The sequence below is a fragment of the Gnatocerus cornutus genome, chromosome 8, assembly GCF_029298725.1.
Source record: "Gnatocerus cornutus isolate USDA-ARS CGAHR chromosome 8, icGnaCorn1.1, whole genome shotgun sequence".
Taxonomy (NCBI): Eukaryota; Metazoa; Arthropoda; class Insecta; order Coleoptera; family Tenebrionidae; genus Gnatocerus; species Gnatocerus cornutus.
The window spans coordinates 12,410,592-12,428,755 of NC_142240.1; the positions used below are offsets into that span (position 1 = coordinate 12,410,592).

Genomic DNA, 18,164 nt, shown 5'->3' on the forward strand with positions numbered 1-18,164 from the left:
GACCGCCAACAACTTAAATTGCTTCATAATTAAACAACATATTCAGGAGGCTTTTAAAGAGTGATTTAAAAATAAAACATTTTTTTTGGGCAAAAACAACTTTTAATTCCTTTGTTGTTTCATCAATCGAAAGAGTAGCTCGAAATCTATGAAATATAAAAAGGACAAATCTCAGATCGGTAGGACAAACGAAAAAATCAATTTTTTTCATCGTTTGAGTAGGATTTTTTTTTTGCACAAAGTCATCCATCGAATTTTAAATATCTGAGAGCAGATTCTAAACAATAAAACCGTAAGAAAAACAATGGGGAAGACCGCATCCTTTTCTTTGTCGTAGTTATGAGGATTTTTTTTGTATTTCCTTAAAAAATGTTTTAGATTTTGCGTGAAATGAGTATCAATTACATACAGTCTATTTCACCGATTTATCCCGATCTCTCATAAAAATTTAAGAGTACGGTTCAAGTACCGACATCCCGCTCTGTCTGTATTTGACAGTACGCTGTCAAATATTACTTTATTTTTAAAAATTTAAATTTTCATTATTTTGTTATACAGGGTGATTTTTTTAAAACGGCAGGCGTTGTAGAATTTTTATTTATGAACCGATTTCAAAAATTTAAAAAGCAAATTAAATGGTTTTTAATTTACTATAAACTAATGATTTTAAAAAATTTCTAAATGTCTTAGTATCTTTTGGGCGATACTCAACTTTCTTATTTTAAATTGGAACCCATTTTTTTTTTCATAATTTGGGAGATATTAATTTTCTTGATTCAGAAATGTGCAATATGATCTACTTCTACCAAAAATATTTTTAAAAAAATTAACAAAATTGAAAAAAAATAAGCAATAAAAGTTAATAAAATCTATTGCATGGTGTCAAATAAAAGAATGCCGTTATTGTAATGTCAAAAAGCAGCAAATAACAGAAAGGATCGGCATTTTTTTTGAAATTATTAATAACAAAAGACAATAATAATTACAAATCAGAAAAAACAATTACCGAGTTTAATTAAAATACTGTTGAAACGCCATCCCGTTTTTTTCATTGCACAATTGACACCATGCACCTAGATTTTATTAACTTTCATTGCCTAAATTTTTTCATTTTTGATTTTTTTTTTTAAATATTTTTTGTAAAAGTAGAACATATTACACATTTCTGAATCAAGAAAATTAATATCTTCTAAATTATGAAAAAAAAATATGGGTGTCAATTTAAAATAAGAAAGTTGAGTATCGCCCAAAAGATACTAAGACATTTAGAAAAATTTTAAAATCACCAGTTTATAGTAAATTAAAAACAATTTAATTTGTTTTTTAAATTTTTGAAATCGGTTCATAAATAAAAATTCTACAACGCCTGCCGTTTTAAAAAAAATAACCTTGTAAATCAGGTTCAGTGAGTCACCGGTACTAATCCCTCAGGTACTCTAGTGAACTTACATGGAGGTAATTTTTTTTATGTTTTCTTAGAGTAAATTTTGTGCAATTCTTTAGTGATTTTTGTGTCCTATTGTTGTCGGTGTTCGCATTCCTAGTTGCACCCTGAGAGCTGATCTAACACTCGGCATATTTGAGAGCTTCCGTCTCTCTATACTTCTTAAATTGGAAAAGAACAGATAGAAACACAATCTTATTGCTATACGTTCTTGGTTTGCTTTAGCTTCAGTTATCGGATAAAAAGAGATAAAACCATAAACGTACTTCATTTCTTGCTCTGAACGCTTTTATGAGAGATCGGGATAAGTTCGTGAAACAGAGTGTACTTAAGTTTGCTCCACCAATAAGCGAGATATCGTTCAAAATTTAAGTCATAACTTTTTTTCGAATTGAGAATTTTATTATTTGGGATAAGTAAGTAAGTAAGTAATTTTTTAGCAAAAAACGGGCAAGAAACGTAATGGCGCACCGCATCTAAAAATCAAAAACACTAAATATTTAGTCTAAAAGTATGATAAAAGCTAAAATTTTTGAATTCTGCCGAAAAACAAACATCAAAGTAAAACTTTAGGGGAACGAAATCCGTTTTACTTTCGCAATCACAAAATTTAAAATCCACAACTAAACCTGCAGTTTTCCGCTAAACAAAAATATCATGCAAATTTATTTAATTGATATTGAATTCTTTTTAACGTTGCATTTAACTTCTCGATGCTCATATAAATTTCAAATCAAACTGAAGTTTAGTTGATGTACAGTTGTTTAATCGGACTGCCTGACACTGCATTTTTAATTCCGGTCTTTTTGCACCTGACATGTGAACAAACATTTTGTTCCAACCCTTCCGATCTTAATCAATTTTATTTTCGGACTTCAATCACTGTGACAGTTCACATTCAGTGTAATGCAAATAAATTTGGTGGACCGAATAATTACCAATTACCCGATGTCACACACTACAACTCATTTTGATCAAACATAACTACAGTTATCACTCAAGTGATAAGCAATTGTGTACTAGTTTAGTTTGTTGAAAACGCGATAATTGGTAAAATTATTTTATGACGCATTAGTGTGCATTTATTTCATTTTTATGGAGTTTTACCTGAAAATACCACTAAAATTAATAATTGTTACAAATTACCGGCAACTTTAATTGTGACAGGCCGTGCAAGTCGGATTATAGCTCATGATATGAAATCAGACAGTTAAATATTGAAGTCACAGCGGGTTAGAAACCCTCAATTCAATAATTGGTTGGCTATGTTTCAGCCATCGCATGAAGTGAATTGCCTGATGAGAAGAACCGTTGCTTCAAGCAATTAATTAAATCGGTTACTATCGGAGGCAAAGTGAAATAATGGGAGTTTTGAGTTTATATTTCGTTTTTTTTAATCTAAAACAGCCAATATGTTGATTAAACAAAACACGAATTTAAGGGTGAGTTATGATTATGGTGGTGATTAGATTAATCTTCTACATCTGTTCCGTTTGAAGGGATGATGAAATTAAACGTGCCACTTTGAATTTGTCACAAAGCTCCTTTTAAATTAAAAACTTTTAGCTAATTACAGGTAAAACATTCATTAATATTCATAATTTTAAACCTGATGTATATCTCACGCTTCTTGCTCGTGTTTTACTAATTATATTGTGTTCAAACTAATTATAGAAAACTGTAATGGTAAGTTGAGCGTGGAACAAATGGATTTATGGTTCTATAATCACACCTGCATTAAACGTAAACAGACGGAAAATATTAATAAACAATTTTTTTACGTCCGCAAGAGTCGTGTGAGGTAAACATCATTTTATACAATTTAGGAAAAAAGATCTGCAACGGAAAAGTATTTATTGCTCATTCAGAGCTGCTTTTCACGCATGGAATAAAATAATTCAGAATATTAGTTTTTAATGAAAGTATTTTTATATTTTATTTAAAACTGTTTTAGATATTGCATTTAATAAAAGTTGCTAAAAATAGATTAATGGGGCATTCAATTTCAAGTAAATTTTTCAAGCCGAGTGTAAAGCTAAATTTAAAATGTAAAATCCGCGTAAATAGATGTGACATTATTTCCCAAATCACAAAACGGAATTTTTTGGAATATTGTTAGATACTATTTTGTGCAGTATTGCTTTAGAATTAATAATTAATAAATTGAGTTCAATAAAATCCAAAAGTTTAAATTTAGTTTCAGCTTTTTACCAGAAATAATTTACAGTGTTAACATTGATGTAGCAAATATTTTAATGAAATAATTTCAGAGAAAAACGAATTAATTAATAGAAACGTCAGCAATACCAAAAGTCTTTCATGTTAATTAATAGCCAACTATATTTATATACATTAATTAACATTCTGTTGACAATAATAATAAAATTGACATCAAAACCTGTCGAACATTCCCATAAGCCAACCAGTTTTTGATCAGAATTAATAATTTAATGCACCAATTACCGTGGAACATTAATTTTCAATCAAATCATGAACAAAGAGTCAAACATGTTTTTGTGTTGCATAACCGCTGTTTAGGTGGAATTGTTTACTAGTAAATATTTAAATTTTGGTGGAAAAATAGTTTTGGAAAATGGTGGATGCGCCGGGAATTATTTCTATTTCAGTTTGCATTTAAATTGTTAATGGGATTCTATTCATGGAATTTATCCTTCCTTCAAGTTAAATTTAAATTCAACACTACATGTCGCTCAAAAATCATTTTTTTTTGGATAGCAGATCTGTTTTGACCTATTTGATTCAATTAGCTCTTCTCGTTAAAGTTAATTGTAGAACATTTTCGAAGTGATTTTAATTTCAATCTATCATACTGTGCTTGTTACCTGTCCATTGGTACGGAAAAATTGTTTTAATCAGATTACGGAAATAACAGCTTTGTACAAATAACAGGAAACTTTAAAATATGATGACCCCTTGTCGTGGACTGATTCAGTTTATATGATAAGCAACACGCAAACTAAAGGAAATAATTGTTAACAACGCAAAGAACGCACAGGTTTTAGTACAAAACAGGATTAAATAATTTGTACAAAATCTAGATTTACCCACCTCTTAAATACCCCATTTGAATGAATTTTTATTGTCAAAGTAGCAGAGCACCGCAGAAAAGTTATTTGAGTGCCAGTGGCGTCACGACCTGAGCATTTAACTCTATGAGAATTTTATGCGACGGTAAACCCAAAACTAGGTAAATGCTTTATAAGTTTCCTTGACTAGTTTTATAAAATATCTCACATTGTCGAGGAGCAGCTGCTGCACTCTAATTTATGAAAGTGTTGATTTCGGACAACGTTTTCTGAAAAATCAATTTGTTGGATCTGGTGGAAACTACGTTAACCAGCAAAACAATTCAAATGGGCAAAATTCGCTGACGCTCATCAGTATTTTACTTTTGTCACGGTACGCAAAATTCCAAATCAATCGTTAGGTTAAATCAGTACAATGTAACTATAGAGTTGAATAATTTGACCGGCTATTGTTGTGCAAATGAAGCTTTTATTGGAGTTTCCTGTGAGCTGCGTGTTGGCTCGTCATGCCCTTAGATAATTTATTTCTCGTGGCCAATGAATCACGCTGCGAGATCGAAACAGTGACCGTCTGATTAACATGTACACCTTATCGAAACTTCTTATCTATTCCACCGAGGATTCCTAAATATGAACGATTGAGTTATGGCTATTATGCAGACGCAAATCGCTTTTTCTTCGGCCGGTTCTAATAATTATCTCTTTAATAATTCCCTCACGAAAACTGATAATTAAAGGAGCGATCTGCCTCCGAAGCTCTAATTTGACGAATTATTCTCGGATGATAATTTAGTCTGAATGTGGGGACAATAAAGCAAACCAACCATTAAAAACGGGAATAAAGCGCGAGGTAGCACTCTTAGGAAAACACACGAAATACTTTGCTTGAAAGCATATTAGCGGAGAGAATCTTGACGGGACGCCCCTGTAACATAAATCCTGCTGCGCTGCAGGAAACGGAAAGGCCGTCAGACTCGGAATTACATTTATAGCTTTAGATGCCAAGTTTTCGCACTGAATATGATTTGACTTCATTTTAGAACAAGTTTTTTCGTTGTGGTCTTTGTTTCAAATTTTAGTTTTTTTACAGATGCATGCGTTACGCAGGCTGATGCAGGGCGATGCCAAACACCCCAAGGCGCCCCTTGGGAACAACTTCCGACCACCTCAACCCCTGCATCATCGACCAGTACGGACAAATATTGACTTCAATGTTAAACACCGAACCGAGGTAAGCCACTTCCATAACAGCACTAATAAAAAATAAATACAATTAGTTCCGTCGACAAACAATTTATAACAGTCTTAATGGCAGTACATGCTAAGCCTCACATTTACAAAGCGTAATGGTTTATCGGGCAATAACAACGAATAAATCCAGAATTGTGGGCGCGTCGTAATCTCATGATATCCATTTTTTGTTATTAATAACATTACAATTCGTAATAGATCAGTGGACGGGATTCACGTCCCAGCGCTTTAAAGTAATAAAATTTCGACTCATTTGGTTAATATCCAACAAAACCTTCGCATCACGAGAACTACTGAACAATGAAATCTCTGTTCGATGCTAAATTTATTTCGTGACTATTGTTGGCGCATATAAATCGGATTATCTGCTTTACCTATGACAGAGCCCGGAGTTTCTCAAACGCAAAATCCGAATTCAATAGTGTTTGCAGAACGCGTATTGTTCTATGAGCTTTAATTAAACATATTATAATAAACTCATCAATAAAATTGTGACGAGACCACGAAACAGTAAGCGTAATAACTTTATGGTTCTTCTTCGTGTGTTCGGTTGAGCTAAAAATAATATAAACTTTTTATGACAGTTATTCTGGAGAGAGAAACCCTCACTTATGTCCAGGCGGCGCAAAAAATATTTTTGTAGGAAAACTTGGGACAAAAAATCGTCGATAGATATTAAATTAGACACATTCCCGTAAATTTTATACCGAACAAACTGCGGAATTAAGTTTATGAATACATGCTTAAAATGGTGGATGCGCCGGAAGAGAAGTGGGTAACTTTCCAATAATAAAGTGAACTGTTGCTTTAAGAAAAGTGTGCTTTAAGTATCACTTTTCCATTAATGTATAAAAGTGTACGTTAACGAGAAAATAATACGAAACATATTTGGACTGTAGTTAAGGGCGCAATTCAAAATGTCGGGTATATCATTATTATTCGTTATATTCAACAATGTGGTTGCGTGCAGAATACAAGAATGTCAACAAAAGCATTATTGTAGTCCATAAAATAAATTGATTTTTCCAACATCGACTGGCGCACATTTAGTGGAAACGTGAATGCGTCGATTAATATCGAATGACAGTAGCATAAACTGAAACTCAAATAGAGGAAACAGCTATTTGATGGCAATGTTGACTTATCTTATTGTCCCCGATTTACATACGAATACCAGCCATAAACTGATAGATTATTGCGAAACCGATGTCACTTTGAAATTACTGACACATTAGTGATGGATTATTCGTATTATCTCATCGCGCCTACCCGAGTATTGTGTGATTTGTAATTCGCAATTAACTACATCCACTGTCGAATTGTTTGCCTTTATAATTTAAATTAACCGAATTATCTATGCACGACAGAAATATTAATTATCCGCAACACGCCAATTTTCCCTTTATTACCGCCATTTGTTAACAAATCAAAACGACGGACGCCTCGTATCCTAAACGACTCATTTGTTAATGCACTCATAATAAATTCCGGGCGCTCATCTGTCAAGCTCGAGCAAAAAATCGTCTATTTTCATAATTTGATACAATTGCCGAGCGCTAGTGTGAATTGCAAAAACTCGCGTTGTAACAATAAATAAACAGAAAATGGCAAACGCCAACAGTTAGTGTGGAAAATGCAGATTTATTAGGCGCTCCATTAGAAGAATTACCTCGACCTAATATTGGCGTCATAATCACACTTACTGCCTAATCCACAATAAGATTATCATAAATCACCCTCAACCCGTCTAAACATAAACATTACCGCAACAAACAATCTATTATGTTACACCTATTACCATAACTCCGCGTGCATACCTCCGCTGTGATTAACAATATACATTAATTACACCATTTTACAAATAAAAACAAGAAATTCTGTTTGTCGAGGCGTGTTTTCCTGAACAAGATAAATATTCAAACTTAGAATAAGCCTGTTGATTATGCGCTCTTCTGATTTTCGAGCTCTTTTAAAAATCGCCGCAGGTTCAAGTCTCGTCCTAGAAAATTATTTAGATTTCGAAGCAACGCGAAAGTTTTAAACCGTTGCCCTATTTATTTAATCAATTGCCAGTAGATTACCGGTGAGTCACGTACGACGATAAAGAAGCTTAATTTAGTTATATATTCCTCATTTGTGGAAAGGGTCGTGATCAATCGTAGGTAGATTAAAAAGATTCATTACGTGTTGTGGCCCTATTTGCAGAGTTTTTGCGCTATTTTTAAACGATCTCTTTGCTGTTAAAGATTTTATGACTTCAAGTAGCTGTAGAACTGCTACTACTTTTATTCGTAATACTCCTAATTATTACCCCATTCATTTTCCACCACTGCAAGGTTGATTAAACTCCATTAGGATTTTAGTACAGTAAACTGATTTCTAGTTTCTTTGGTTTTTGCTTTGAAATTATTACCGAAAGATTTAAACCGTGATTGCCTTCACCGGGCAAAAATTGCATTCCTTATAAATCCGGCGCATCCCCCAATTTTCTTTTTTGATTCATTGGTACATTTCCGATCCAAAACTGTGATAATCTAGCTAATAATTTTCTATTCTAGAAATTCTCGTCACTTCTCTAATACCCACTTTTTCAGATTTCGTATTTGTTGCAGACGGGGAAGCAATGTCCCAGCATGTACAAAGACGTGTACTACAAGGCAAACAGTTGGAAACAACACTGAGTGTCCTCATATCACTAGTGAACTATCCATATCACTGCAATATCAAGAAGACTTTAGTGACGTGACCAAAACTGTTCTAGTGCTAAATTAAACTACAAAAATGAAACATATCATTGCAAAAGATGTAATAATAAACTGACTGAATTATGTGTTAAGCTAACGTGATAATGCTTAAAATAGCTTAGCTAATAGAGGAAATTAATAGACTGTTTTCGTTTTCTGTTTCGGTTGAGTCGAAGTTCATGTTGGTTTCGTTGGCCTAAATGCACATTATTTAAGACAAAGTGTTATGTAAAATATGGTATTTTAGTAAGTACTCTTGTAAAGTTAGCTTAGTAACGAAATTGTTTGTAATAACATTATTTATATATGTTGGAAACTTAATTATTTAAAAAATATACGCTATAAAAGAGTATTGTTTATTATCCTTGTACGCACAATCCCCGAAGGATAACGACCGATTTAATATATGCAACCCAAATAACATCCGTCGTAAACGGCAGGAGCCGAACTCATAATTACGTTGCTAACTTAGCCGTAAAAGCACGGCGTAATAAATTTCGATTAAATCCGAAAAAATTAAGACACTTATAAAAAATGGTTCGATACTCGGTTTGATTTAATAGCGTTTTAAAATGTAAAGTTTAAGGCAAAATACGACAATGGTTTTGAACGCTCAACAGACTGTAAATGATTTAGTAGAGAAAACGCATTCACCCCGTGAGTTATGAGATATGATGTCACCACCTATATTCTATTCAATGTATTGAATTTTATTGAAACCTTCGATTTGTGCATATGACTTCCGACAAAATTTATTTGTTTCAGTGCACAACACAACATTATTACCCTTATCTTTCATCGTAAATTAATTTGGAAAATAAAAGATTGCTTCTTCCTTCCCGAAGCATATTTAAAAAGTAATTTTGTGGTATTACACCGTTATTTCCGTTGTAAATGTCGCGGATAAGTGTGAGCCAGAAACTAATTCATAAAGCTGAAGAAACCGTGACCGTAATAAAGTTTTTTATGTGACGGAATAAATCAAAATGGTCATGAAAAAATATGGAGGGCATTTTCATTACCAAGATGTCTGTCCACACCTTGCCAAAAGGTAAGAAAAGGATTTTTCCTTTTATTACCAAATAAAAATCTCTGATGTTTCGTTTACATTCTGCGAATTATGGGAAATCAGTTTTTGTGGCAGACAGTAAACGGATATTTTTATGGGCGACGTCTGAACATTATATGTCACGTAATTCATCAAAGTTTTTGATCCTTGGAACTATTAGCAACAAATTTCTCCCAAGCACGCATTTACACTTCATCCATTCGCAAGAGTTAATCCAAAATCTGTGCCTCGAGCATTTTGATACCTTATCAAAGATCGAATTTCCATTAACCGAGTTCTTTGAATTCGATGAAAATGGGACGATTTCTAAGGCTGATGGAACTAAGATTTAATGATATTTTTGCTCTCAAACAACCAGACGGTAAGTAGAAAAATATTACAAGGGCAAACGCTCTTTGTATTACATCGCGAAAAATTATTAATAAAGCAGACAATATCGCTGTTAATTAAAATCTCGGGATGTCTTCGTATTCCAGAGGTACAACTTGAATTTCAAGGAAAGAAAGCAACACGATTTTATTTCGAAAAATTCTTCACAAATCTGATCTTTTAATTTTTCATACCCAACTTTGGGTTTCATTATAAAAGTCAATGTCAAATTATAAAATTATGAGATCAATGAGAAAAATTTAAAGAGCAATTTCTAGGTCAAAACAAAAAATCCCCAACGGTTATTATAATATTAAACCTCAATTTTGACGATTAAACAATGAAATATTAGACCTGTAGCTCTAAAAAGTGACAAAATTATTGAGTAGTCTGATGAGTCTAGAAATTTATTTTTAGGACAAATAAAAAGTTACACTTTTTATTAAAAACTGTCCTTGCTAATCTAAACTGAAACAACTAAAATTATCAATTTTCAATAAGTGGCTTCAATGTGATCAAGGCAGAGTTTGTTTTAGCCTAAATAAGTTACTCGCTAACTGTCAATTTATTCAAGCTGCATGCCAATTTAATATGCTGTTGTTGCTTTGCTGATGCGGTGGAAACTTTTGGCAACAATTTCGAGAATAATTTGATGATTGTTTGATAAATCGATGGCAGAAAGCGAATATAAATTAATAAGATTCTTTATTAATAAGATTAATAAGATACATCAAACTTGCATCAGTTTTTATTTCCATTTATGTATTTCTGTTACACCTCTAAATAATTAATTACAAAATCGAACTTTATGCGTTTGTTCTAATTGATCGTTAATAATAAAATGAATCAATACAGAATGTGATCACTTAAAATTATTCACAAAAAGTTTGTCGTTTCCCGAAAAAATCGCCGTTTCTGTTGCTTTTAGCAACTATTTTTCCTCAAATCGTAGCAATTTGTTAGTGTTCGTTTTTACGACGTTTGGCCAAAGTTTCTGTGGAAGTTAGAGCGTTAATCTATTATCATGCCTCGTCTCTAACTCTGAAGATAAGATTAATTATTATTTCAGGGTTTCTCTTAGTTTAGTTCTCTTTTTTCTTGGGGCTTGTCAGGTGTTGAAGTTTACGACCGCTCATCGACGAACATTTAATTTAAAGCTTTCACCATTGCCACAGCTAACAAAAAAGTGCTCGTAAAACGTAAGATTATGAGTTATATTTTTAATTGTCATGTCTTTACGTTATTTTCAGCCACCTGATGGTGCAGATATTAAACGTGGAGAAAATGAGAGAAATAAATTTCGGAATCTTTAAAAAACATTACACATCATATGAAATTCTATTCATGCTTCCCGCGAACGCGTTTTCACAAACGAGCTTTTGATTTCCAACTGCTAAGGGATTCAAAAAATAAACGGTTTATGCCCTACAGGGAAATCCATCAGAGGCTGGTAATTACGCTGCATCTTCTGATTACTCGAAGATTCCCTATCTGATAATAAAACAACAAGGTTTCCTTTCGACTAAAGTTTTCGTTACCTATCAACAGTTTTTGTGTGTCGAGTGAATTTTTTTCATCTACTGGTGAAAAGTTATGAGTCTCGGGGGTGAAGAGCGGCCCAGTTGTTGATCGTAAAACAAAATAGGCTCCAAGATAACACGTTTTCTTTATTTCTTTTTATATCTCTGTCAGATTCGTTCGAGATATATGATTAAGTTAATTAAATCATAAATTTAGTATTGACTTTATCTCTGCGTATTGTGGCGGTCCGGAGAAAGCAGTCTTCTAAAGTCTGCACGCTCAGCACCATTACGAACTTCACTAAGTATGTAAGCAAATATAGTTAATGTTGTGTATTCAGGAATTTATACCAGTCCGCAATATTAGTTTGCCCAGCACTTAATGAAATCAACACCTTACAACTCAGTAAACAATAAATGAACAATTTAATCTGATCCACTAGGGCCTCCACTTTAATGCAGTTTATTAAATACACAACGTTTATTTTCCTTATCAAACAGAGCCGCGTCAAGAACCCTGTAAGCGAATTTTACGGCTGCTCGTATCCCCCAAAATCTACATTACTTTTTATCGTGTCAGCTTGAAAATTAAAAAAAAGGACAAACAAGAAAGCTGGCTAAGTAGTTTCCCCGTTCCGTCGACTTTGAGTTGCTAGTTTTTAGCTACAAACAAGCCATAAATTAAAATGACTAACTACTTAATCTGTTAAATGAGTTCGTTAGTAATAAAGTTTCCAAACTTGAAATCATCAAGGCACAGCTTTGAATTCTTCCAAATGAGAAAGCTTTATAAGCTCACTAAATGCGGTGTTTATTACCCGAGCTTTATTTGGAAGCTTTCTTTGATTCTGGCCCATTTAACTTCACAGCCATGTTCTTAATAACTCGATTATCTTTGCGACGATTCGGATCCGCTAATTGAATGTATACTAACTAGCCCAACCGACCAGAGACTAAACCAAATAGTTAAATTGACAACTCGATTACAACCGGAAAGTTTTACTCTTTTAGCTCACAAAATAGAAAATTACAACCGAATCCGCCTGCATTTTCCAAAATTGCAATGCATGGGAAAATCAGAATAAACAGTCATGGAAGTTAATGACCATAATCTCAAATTGTACACAAATGCACAAAATCGATGACTCTTTAGTATGTAGCTGACATTGTAATAATGTAAAAATTTGATTTATTATTTTTTACTGATCAGAAACAAGTCGATAAATTTGCATTAAACCGAATTACTATTCCAATTATGATTGAAATCTAATTGAAATGGAAATTTAACGGAATAGCAAAATTATCGAACTACCTACTGAATGTAATTTAATTTTTTACTTGGCACTCCTTACTCAGTTCGATTATTGATCAATTTTTTCAAAAAAATCTTTTATATGAACCTATAACTTCCATCCAAAAATATAATAATTAAAGTGACGAGACGAATCTGCTTAAAATTACAAAACGGTTACTAAAATTTTATGAGTATTGTTTTCTGTCTTTAATTTATTCCAAACGAGCTGTTTTTTATTGACTTGGAAATGTAGATGGATATTCCTATGAATTAAATAATCTATTTATTAAATAACACCATTGCAATATAATTAATTTAAAAATATTGGCGTCTGGACCAAATGTATAATTTAAAAATCTGTCAGAAAATATATTTCTTTTCCGGGTGTTATGGATGATTTTCCCGAGAGAAAAAGCTGATGAGAGGGCCATTCGTGTAATTTCCGGTCCGATTTCGTAGTTTTCTTCTATTAATTTTTTTCCCTTAGCTGAACGAACAAAAGTGCGACACGTATAAATGGCACAATAAACAATGAGGCAAAGCAAGCACAAATACGAAATATCTGAGGTAGCTGAGAACATTTCTACCGGAAACAAGGTGACATTAAGCATGAGTTATGACGTCACTGAACGTAAGACGGCAGCTTAGCAGGATATTATAACAAGTGAGATGTCCCGAGCAAGGACGAAGAAACAATACCTAAACCGCACAGGATTACGCTGTCAGCGACTAATAGATAAACGGACAATAATGATTACAAACTGCCCGAAACCGCGTCTGAAATTGGTGTTGCCTCTCTCTTGAGGAACAACATCGATTGCATTTTTCATACATTATTAAATTCATAATTGTGATTTACACTGACTGGTTGTTAAGCGAAAAATAGAATAAACGCACCAATAAATCGTCCGCAATGATATTGTATCGACACATTTGTTTACGGAATGAAAATAAATCATCGAAAAGAGAGACGCTCCCGGTCAACCATACTAGTGCGTCTATATTTTAATTTCCTGTATTGTGATTCTATTAAAATAGCCATAGACAGAACAGTGACGTCACTATTCGATTGATTCTGTCCACCAGTCATTTCCGGTTGGCTTCGCGACATTGCACCGGCCGAAACCAATTCCAAACTTGTCTCATTTTCGCGTGAATGGTTGCTTGCCTATCTACCTTTCCTATTTATTCCTGGTCACTTCCGACAAAATTGCAATTACAGCAGATACGGATGTGGAATGCTAGCGTAGAATGAATATCCATTAAGCCCACAACCCAAATCAAATTTTATCGGAGAGACAATTCGATACACAATTAAATCCAAGAAGAACCGCAGACTCCACTCGTCCAACTCTACCAGCAACCTGTTCCTACTTACTTGCGATTGCTGCAAATGGATGGGAATTACAGCCGAAACGAAAAAGTGCTCGAATTCACTTCAACGAAGTTTTACGGAGGAAAATCTAGTTTTTAAAATTTTATTATTTAATATGTAGGTGATAAAAAAACGAGTATGATACAGATACTGATTGCAGCAAATTCTTTCCTTTTAGTCCAAAATTGGAAACCAAAATAAAATATGTGGGAGAAAATATTTTTGCAAATATATTTGCAAAAAAAATTTAAAATATTTCCTAAAAATTCACAAATAATTTCACAATTCCGCGCAGTAACAATGCGCCAAGTGAGTATAAACCCCCCAAACCGCTGATTTTGGAGGTTAGTGAATAGGAAAAAATTTTCTGCATTAATTTTGTGACAAATCTTGAACGTCAATTTGTAAGAAAAATTCTCAAATTTTTATTCGTAAAATTTTGAGAAAAATGTAATCGTGTCAAACCGCCTTTAGTTAGATAGAAGCTTTCTTCTCTAAACATGAATTGCAATTTTATTGTTAGAGATTAGGTTTTTGCAGTTAATAATATTCTGTACCAAAAAAAAAAGAAAAAAGTGCTTTAAGCCAAGTTTCTTAAACTTTTAAAAAAAGTACCATTTCTTGGCTTTCTAGAAAATTTTTCAATGTTGCGACATTGTAAAGCTCTTGGTGTTAATTGCTTAGTAACGGAGACTGTCAAATGTAAAATTTTATTAGAACATGTTGAGCAGCGTTGTCAATTTTTTCCTTGGAAAAAAATCCGTGTTGTAAAAATAAATATGTTTAGATTAATTTTAACAGGAAAGGACATGATATTTCCTCTCATGAGAACCCTTTATTCATCACACTGTATACATAATATATTTATATTATTCCTATTTATGGCTATTAGTGACGTCAATAAATTATTATTATGTTAAATTTATTTATAACGCCTTAAAATTTGATTGTTTTTTTCACAGAACTTTTTTAATAGGAAGTGTCTAGAATTTTTGGTTAATTGTCAAAATAAAAATAATTTTGAGACCTAGCGCAGTTAATAAACAACTCATCACCCAAACTGTATGGCTGCAACTGTAGCAAATGGTATTTAAAGCCGACACAATAATTTTATATTCCGTCAAATTTTAATAAACAGGCAAATACGTTTACAGTTTGATGTGACGTCAAACTATATGTATACGCTACATAAAATCAAACTTTCCGCTAAAATAAGCACATTCATGAACTAAATGTGTCAAATTAGTTTTAAAACGTATTCCATGCCATTAAAATGAATATTTCAGTTCGAAAAATCTTGGTACATGGTGAGATTTTAAGTCCATAAATTAAACAATACCTCCTTTTCACTCCCATCTCTTAATCAAAATTACGTCCTGGGGTTTTAACAAACCCTCTTAACTTTCTCTTTCACGATTAAACATAAATTAATTTATACACTTACAAGAACAGAGAAGCTACAAGTTTCCTAGTTTTAGTCGTGTTTCGTGTCTGGAAACGACACCTATAGCCAAATAACATTTTAGAAAAGGCAAGATTTTGCAGTGACGGTTATTTACGAGTTGATTTAATTGTCCCGTTATAAACGCCACTTTCGTATTCGTGATAGTTTCGTAGCGACATTTTTCTTTAATGTTTCATAAAAATTACATTAAAGCGTCAACACCAATCACTATTATCCGCTCGTATTTTTTATTCAACATGCTTGTTCGACTACTTGTAACCATAAAAAATCTGAACAGCCCCAAATAAATATTGTAATCTCGCCCGTAATCAAGTGTGTCGAGAGGAAGTACTTTATTATTCAAATGGGGTTGTACGTCTCTGTAAAAATGTCTGAGAGAAATTTGATAAGTGTAACGATGGAATGTTGCAATTTCCATATAAATATTAGAAACAATCTTAAAAAATCAAAATTTAAATTAACACTCCGCTTGCTGCATTATTTATAAACTTGAACAAAGTCCCCTCGGAAATGTGCTTTTTTATCTTTAGAAAGAATGAAATACTAACATTTGTGCGACATTAAAATTTTCCCGCTATAAATATTACAAACCCGACTCTAATCCTGAATTATGATGGAAATGTACCTTACGTACGTCCTTTTTGTCGTTTGTTCTGTTATTTAGTAGCGGGATAATAGTTTCTTTTCTTGTCTTCCCTTGGGATTTTACGCTTGCTCTTCACCGCAGGATTGCCACTCATTAAAACAACAAAAAGACTTTCACAGTACACTTTTATTTCAATCTAACTACACACTTATAATACCAAAAACGGGAAACCAGGACCTCTGAAAAAACACAATCAGTCAGTTGTCAGAACGAAAGCCCTCACCTAATCGTCATCGTAGAAATAATCCACGTCTCGACAAATTCCCGGTCGAATTAAAACCTGTCCAGGGGGACACGGCGATTTGCGAATGAAAGCCACAGGCATCGCAAACATCGCCGTAAAAATTCCCAGAAAAATGACGAAAAAGCTGAATATCGACATCGCGACCGAGGTGTCAGCTCAATAAAATCGTAAACGATATTAACGGTTCTGCAGCGACTAATTATTTAAAAAACTTCTTATCGGGTTCAAACAGGAACATAAAATCAATGCGGTTCGTGTTCCTGAATTAATGTAATAATTGAATTAGGTACAAATTATAGAGTGTTAATCTCATAAAACCGCCGTTTCCTACGCGGAAATGGTAATTATGTGGTTAACTCGGTTAGATGCATTTTTTAATTTGTTATTATAATCGTGCAATAAACAGTTTAATGATCTTTATGTCAATGCACCAAAGGTGTATCAGTCAACGGAAAGTTTTATATTATTATTTTGATGAAACACGCTATCCGAACGAAAAAACAAGTCTTATTACCCTGTTATAACTAATAACTTAAATAAAATTACTTGATAATTTTCCACACAACACCCAATGATAACACTGTGTAGTTCGTTTATGACATGACTCACATGCAATTTATGCTCATTTATTTAAAATGTTATTTTCATTTCTAAGTAAACCATGGAATTTTCTTTGAAATGTCGGGACCGTGTTGTTTAAAGTTTTTATAGATTTTACCGTTGACTTTTTAATCTTTTTACAAGAACTTTCTTTTGAAACAATTTTATCGGTAGTCCCAGGTGGTAACGAAAGAACGAAAATGAATTAAAAAGTGTACCGAGTGATCCAGGATTTGCTACTCAAAGGTAATTACCAGCAATTTTTTCGTACTATCGTAACTCAACTTGGTTGCAGTTCTCTGATATTTTTGCAGTAACTTTTTTTTTACTAAATTCTGGAACACTCGGTATACTGAATAATAAAAAGTGCAATACAAGACCTATTTAATACTTCCAGTAAAGTAGCAACGTCATTTGCAAGCAATTAGTAAAATGCAATTGACTCGTGAAGCTAAATATAGATTTTCCTCTTTTTCAATATTCTTTTGATACCCACTGCGGAAAACTGCTTTTTACTCAAAGATACACATGGTGGAAAAGATGTGCTTAGGAAAGAAAATTAAAATTATGAGTGGACGAATTCATAAAGTTTTTTTTTTCAGATAAGCAGCTTATTAATTAATTTTTATCTAATAATTGTAATGATTAGATTTTTGTAGGTTTCCATGCAATGCAATAAACAACTTGGATAAAATACATCTCTACCTCTAGCTGTGAGATAAGGAGAACTTGATTAATTTATTTTCTTGTTAATGTTAATGAGACTAAACAATTGATGATTATCAGTTTTTATGTTTGGTATCTATACAACAAAAAAACTTTAAAAAGTTTTTATTTAATTTCTTTTTTTTTTATTTTTTATTTTCTTTGAGTTTTTTCTGTTATATAATTTTGTTTTATCAGACACACTAACCAAAAATTACCTTTGCCATAATGTTAAAACTTTTGTTTAAAAATATGTACTTATTGAAAATTTCGTATTGGTCCTAAACACATAAAAATTTTGAACGTTTGTCTCCTCTAATGTATAATTCTCTGATTTGGTACAGTTAATGTAGGAGTCACAAGTGATAATCGGTGCAAATTTAATTATAGA

At 32.7% G+C, this 18,164-nt stretch overlaps 1 protein-coding gene and 1 long non-coding RNA gene across 3 annotated transcripts in view; one reads left to right on the forward strand and one right to left on the reverse strand.

The window, feature by feature from the left end:
- Positions 1–8,513, forward strand: part of CARPB (Carbonic anhydrase-related protein B) — a 73,658-nt gene extending 65,145 nt beyond the window's left edge. Inside the window, exons 9-10 of one of the 2 annotated variants that reach the window (XM_088043061.1) lie at positions 5,582–5,722; positions 8,337–8,513. In XM_088043061.1, coding sequence (XP_087899187.1) covers positions 5,582–5,722; positions 8,337–8,423 — 228 coding nt within the window. In that variant the 3' untranslated portion in view covers positions 8,424–8,513. The remainder of the gene's footprint in view (positions 1–5,581; positions 5,723–8,336) is intronic. The other variant, XM_088043062.1, reaches the window with a different exon arrangement.
- Positions 8,514–16,332: 7,819 nt separating this feature from the next.
- On the reverse strand, positions 16,333–16,823 carry LOC148169882 (uncharacterized). Its single transcript, XR_015770633.1, has 2 exons — positions 16,448–16,823; positions 16,333–16,403 (listed from the first exon to the last, which is right to left on the reverse strand). It is a non-coding gene; the product is annotated as an uncharacterized LOC148169882 (long non-coding RNA).
- Between the last annotated feature and the right edge of the window lie 1,341 nt (positions 16,824–18,164).